General features: G+C 37.5%; 1 protein-coding gene across 1 annotated transcript in view; it reads right to left on the reverse strand.

The window, feature by feature from the left end:
* The window catches only part of CHEK2 (checkpoint kinase 2), a 46,656-nt gene that overhangs the window by 17,495 nt on the left and 22,750 nt on the right, over positions 1 to 6,411 (reverse strand). The window contains 3 exon segments of the mRNA XM_012805190.1: positions 545 to 606; positions 2,193 to 2,246; positions 4,567 to 4,675. Of these exon segments, the coding sequence (XP_012660644.1) occupies positions 545 to 606; positions 2,193 to 2,246; positions 4,567 to 4,675 (225 nt within the window).

The raw sequence follows: 6,411 nt of genomic DNA on the forward strand, positions 1-6,411 counted from the left end.
AAAAAAAAAAAAAAGTCTATACATATTCAGTATAGACGCAACCCATCCATTTTATTTCTGTGAGTATTCTTGTTCCAAGGTTGGTTGAATCCATGGCAGAACCTGCAGATACAGATGGCCAACTATAATATTATCAACCCCTGCTGAGTGCCTACATGTGGTACGTGCTTTGCTGGGGGCTTTCCATCCTTCATAGCATTTAATTCTTAAAAGGACTCTGCATATAAAGGGTAACATCATTATTCCCATTTAACACTAGGAAAACAGGACTTAAAGAGGTAAAATAAAACCCACCCTTAGGCACTCAGCTAGTCACATGAAGAGTGCAGTTCAAAACCAGACCACAGACCCAGAGTACCACCAGCCTTTGGAAATGCGGGAGGGTTTTTAGAATTGATATGAACCCAACAAACACACACTTTGTAGGCCCTACACCACATACATACATCTCACCCAGGTGAGAAAGGCAAGCGTACATTAGATTCTTTGGTGACTTATAAGCATTTACATGGGAACATAAATTTTTTTAAAGTTTACAACTTACAATTCCAAAACAATATAATAATCTTCTGCATCGAAAAAGTCTTTAATCTTGATGATGCAAGGCTGAAAAGAGAGGGAGAAAAACAAAAAGTAGTAAGAAACTCCCAAGAGGGAAACTGCAAGTACAGTAAAACTTGGAACATTTGCCTAGTGGGTCAGAAGGTCAAAACTAGGCATTTGGTCCCCTGCCATGGAAGGCTTTAAAGTTCAAGCAGGTGAGACAGCCGAAGAGAACCTATCCACTCCTCTGTGAGAACATATAAGAAACTTTCCAACCCACCATGTTGGTGAGAGATTTGTTCACATTTATTTTATTTATTAAAGCATAACTGTGTACATTTGTGGGTACAGTGTGCTGATTTGATATACAATGTAGAATGCTTGCATTAAACTGATTAACATAACCATCACTTCACTTACTTATTTGTTGTGGTCAGACATTTATACTCTACTTTTAATAGATTTGAAATGTACCAATGCATTGTATATAATATGTGAGGTCCCACCGAATACCCTCCCTCCTCCCGCCCTCCCCCCTTCTCTCTCCCTCCTCTTCACTCCTTCCTGGACTATAGTTGTGTTTTATCATTTGTATGAATGTGTAGGTGATTATGTATTGGTTTCATAATAGTACTGAGTACATTGGATTTCTTTTTGCATTTTTGAGATACTTTACTAAAAAGAATATGTTTCAGTTCCATCCAGGAAAACATAAAACATGTAAAGTCTCCATCCTTTTTTATAGCTGCATAGTATTCCATGGTATACATATACCACAACTTATTAATCCATTCATTAGTTAATGAGCATTTGGACTGCTACCATGACTTGGCAGTTATGAACTGGGCTGCAGTATATTTCTTATCCAAGGCTGCCACCTAGGAATGAAGGCTGGCTCTTTCCAGCCTTCCTCCTCACTGCCCTAAAGCAGAAGTACACAAGGACAGCAAGTAGCATGAATAAAAGAAGCAGGCCCAGTGGGGTACCCAGTCATGTTGCCAGTCAATAATAGTTACTTAGCTCCAGGCAACTGGAACCTCAGGAGACCTGGATACCCTATGAAAAGATCCTACCATTTTTCAAGGGAAGAGAAACATTCTAATATTATAAGAACTCTAAAGCACACCTGGGAGAAAGGGTAAAGACACAACTACCCCACTCTGTCCCTGATGGTTTGTGACCACTTATCATTGCAGGGTACACAGAAAAGCCAACAAGGCCACAGATATCATTTAATCAGATATAAGGATAAGATGCTTTTGTACTTCTAGGATACCCTTGGATTTATCTGGATAACTACAAATAAAAAGCATTTAAAGGTATTAAACTTCAAGTATAATTAATCCAAATTTAGTAAAATTAGCACTGTCTTCTCAACTTAAACAGTCAATCAAGTCACTGAGAGATAGAATAATTACTATGGCTTTTGGTCAAGAACTCGGAAGAAATTCATGTAATTATTTAATTTAAGAAATGTTTATACAGTATTGTCCTCTCAAAATTTGGGGGTAAAACTCTCAACTAAATGACAGGCAAGTGAAAGGATGCCAGGTTAATACTAGCTTTAGTTTATTAAAATGCTTTGCATTCTTCCTACAGTTTTGAAATAAACAAATTTAACTGTAGATCACATTTATAGTAATACTTACGTGATTTAGTTTTTTCAAAATTTCTATTTCTGTTTCAACATTGGGAGCTGGGTCCTTTGATAAATAGGATAATATAAGAGTTTATTAGTAATAATAATAATAACCAAAAAAACCCTTTATTTTTTCAGACAGAGTCTCACTATCTTGCCTTTGGTCGAGTGTCATGGCATTACAGCTCAAAGCAACCTTAAACTCTTGGGATTAAGCAATTCTCTTGCCTCAGCCTCCCAAGTAGCTAGGACTATAAGTGCCTGCCACAACGCCCAGCTACTTTTTGGTTGCAGTTGTCAATGTTGTTTAGCAGGCTTAGGCTGGGCTTGAACCTGCCAGCCTCAGTGTATGTGACCAACACCCTACTCACTGAGCTACAGGCACTGAGCCAATAACCAAAGGTTTTTTTTTTTAGAGACAGAGCCTCAAGCTATCGCCCTGGGTAGAGTGCCGTGACATCACAGCTGACAGCAACCTCCAACTCCTGGGCTTAAGCGATTCTCTTGCCTCAGCTTCCCAAGTAGCTGGGACTACAGGCATCCACCACAATGCCTGGCTATTTTTTGGTTGCAGCCATCATTGTTATTTGGCAGGCCCGGGCTGGATTCGAACCCACCACCTCAGGTATATGTACATGGCTGGCACCTTAGCCGCTTGAGCCACAGCCGCCGAGCCAATAACCGAAAATTTTTTAAATATTTGCAGTTAAACATAGTTGACTAAAGGCTACCTGAGTTCCAAACCCAGCTTTATTCATACAAAGAAATCAAAGGTTAGAAGTCAGTGAATTACATAATTCACCTAAAATCACTTTACAAAGTACTCGGCAAATAATAAATATTCAATAAATGGCCAGGCTCTTTATTACCAAGGATGATCTCTCATAAGCCTCAGAATCTCCAACTGAACTGGATTCTATAATTTTTCCCATTTTATAGATGAGACAACTGAGGCTAAGATAAGAGAAAGCACATGCCCCAGTTGCCACAGCAAGCGTATTTTCATTGTTTTTACAATGTTTAACTGGTATAAGCTCCATTTGTCATTATCTATGGAATTATTTACACTCATGAAAATGATGAAACAAACAAAACCACAAACAAGGTATTTAACTAAACTGTATGAAAAATGTTAAATCAAATGTCTACTAATAGAGCAGACACAGGTTCTAACCTCAACTGCAGGCTAACATATGCATGTTTACTGAGAGTCTGATGAAAGGAAGCTTCAGGATACTAAAGTTGTTCTCTGTAACAATTCCATAAGGATGAATCAAGTAATTCAACTTCCTGGGCTCCACCATCCACAAGCAAAGAGGAGATAGAATTACATATTTATGTAAAATGGACTTCAGCTAAGAAACCCAGATGTTTAATTTTAAGAGCCTCCCTTTTCCTGTAAGCCATTAAATTCATTACCAAGTCAGGGTATACTCTGATAATACAGTGGTCATAAAGAATCTGAAATGATTTGAAGAATGAAATTGAGAAGTAAAATCTTACTCCAAGTTTTTAACAATCTGGTACATATTTTCTCCTCCCCCAAAATGTAAAACAAATCCAGGATCACAGGGGAAAAGATCTACAACAAAAGCGAATGAACACAGAAAGGAAATTCTTCTTGCCATGTGAGAATGTCATTGTCTAGGGGGAAAAAAAAGAAACCGATCTTTTAAAGAATGTTAAAGTAGAATAGCAAAAAACAGCTGGCCACAAAGGAAAATGTGATTGGGGGTGTGTTTTACATTACTTTGTTGCGTCATGTGTGGAAAGATCAATACATTTGGCCATCTCAGAGCCATACAGTAAACATGGACTTTAAAAAAATGCAATTAAATGAATGGCTACTATATAGAAAGACTACTAAAATAAATTCATTAAAACGTTTAAAAACTGGGGGAGGTGAGGGTGGGCTTATATAAAGAGTTTTTATATGAAAAAAAAAGTGTGGAAAAGCAGAATACAAAACTGTATATGTAGTATGATTTCAACCATCTAAAAAAGTGAATTCATATGTACAAAGACCAGGAAGAAAAGGAAAACTGAAAACAGCTGTGGAGTTTCAGGGGGATTACAGCTGGATTTTTTTTCTCTAATTTCCTTTCATTTATTGTAAAAACAATCTTGTAACAACTTTGAACTTGGAAGGAAAACAAAATACTTCCTGATATGTACATTATTATGTGCAACCAAATATTTTTGGAACCAAATTAAAATCTTTAGATTAAAGATACTAAAAAATTTCCTGTGTTCTCTGATACTCACAAATTCACATATCTGAGCAGAGAGCCTTTACTGAGATTGGAAATAATCACCCAAAGACTGTTGTGGGAAGTTGTGAAAAAGTGTCAAGAAAAGGTGAGCATCCACCAACAGGTACTTACTGCCTCTCTTGCTGAGCCAATAGCAAACTTCCTTTTGCTAATGATCTTTATTGCTACTTTTTTACACGTTTTTCTCTCGAAAGCCAGCTTTACCTCTCCACAGGCACCACTATAAGCAAAAAGATAGGCAGCGACTGTCAGGATTTTTTTTTTCAATAAAGCAAGATATTTTTTAATCATGTGACCCACTACTCCTGAGTCTGCCTCAAGTATTACAAGTTAAAGACAGTCCATATATGGTGGTCAGACCTGGAAATAGTGGGGAGACAAAAATACACATGTGAAATAAACTCAGTATTTTAATAAAGTAAAAAATATATATAAAATAGAAAGACAGTCCATATAACAATCCTAACATTTTCTGTCTTTTCAGAGAACACAGTGAAGCCTCACCAGTGTAAAATGTCAAGGGCATTCGTAGATATGAGCCACTCGCAACACTGAGTCAGCTCCAAATTCCACTTTGAGTTGAGTGATACAGACATAAGTCTGACTGTGATCAGACTAGATTTCCCTAGACTGTGAAATTCTCAGAAATACACTATTACCAAAAAAGAGAGAAATGATTCTTTCTTCTCCAGGAGTCAGAACGATATCAAATAGAACAATTTTTCCCTGGTCAAAATGAGTCCCCCCAAAAATAAACAATAAAACAATGTACAAATGAATTCCTTTCAAGGGTACAGTCATTTGTCTTTCCTCCTTATTCTCTTATCTCCAAAGAAAGTGCATGAGCAGTTGATAGCATGAACTATACCTTAAATGAAGTCAGAATACCTAAGAAACTAAAAGTACAATACAAGCCAGCCTCCAGCAACCTCTCACAAAGATTTGCAATTAAAGGAGAGATTACTAATGGAAGAAGAATGCCATCCAGGATGTTACCCAGCGCATACTTAATCCTAAGTAGGATATGTCCTCCAAAGCTTGGGTCAGACCAAGGTAATGGCTACTAAAATATCAATCACACATTACCTGCCTAAAGTAAACTATTATAACTATTGTGGGCTTTTAGGGGATGAGGTAAGGGGTTTACCAAGACATTTTTTTTAATTAAATCATAGCTGTGTATATTAATGCAATTATGGGGTACAATGTGCTGATTTTATATACAAATTGAAATACTCCCATGAAACTGGTTAACATAGCCTTCACCACCTAAAATGACAAGACATTCATTTTTTATTGCATTAAATACATATAACATAAAATTTAGCACTATAACAGTTTAAAGGAATATAATTCAATGGCAGCAATCACATTGCCAATGTTCTACAATCACCACCTGTCCTAGGTCCATAACTTTTTCATTAGCATGAATGGAAACCCCGTACCTATTAAGCAGTCACCACACAGTCTACCTCAGCCCTTGCCAACCACTAATCTGCTTTCTGTCTCCATTGACTTGCTAATTCTATTTTATACCAGCGAAATCCTATAGCATGTAGCCTTTTTTCTCTGGCTTTTCACTTAGCATATTTCCTTTTCTTTTTTTTTTTCTTTTTTTTTAAGATAGAGTCTCTCTATGTCGTCCCTGGCAGAGTACTGTGGTGTCACAACTCATAGCAACCTCAAACTCTTGGGCTTAAACGATTCTTTTGCCTCAGCCTCCAAAGTAGCTGGGACAACATGTGACCACCACAATACCCAGCTATTTTTTCTTGCAGTCGTTTAGCTGGCCCAGGCCAGATTCAAACCCGCCTCCCTCAGTGTATGTGGCTGGTGCTCTGTAACCACTGTGCCATAAGCGCCGAGCCAGTATATTTTCTTTTCTTTTTTTTTTTTTTTTGAGACAGAGCCTCAAGCTGTTCCCCTGGGTAGAGTGCCATGACATCACAGCTCACA

This window comes from Otolemur garnettii, unplaced genomic scaffold (genome assembly GCF_000181295.1).
Source record: "Otolemur garnettii isolate 467f Iridium unplaced genomic scaffold, OtoGar3 scaffold00038, whole genome shotgun sequence".
NCBI lineage: Eukaryota > Metazoa > Chordata > Mammalia > Primates > Galagidae > Otolemur > Otolemur garnettii.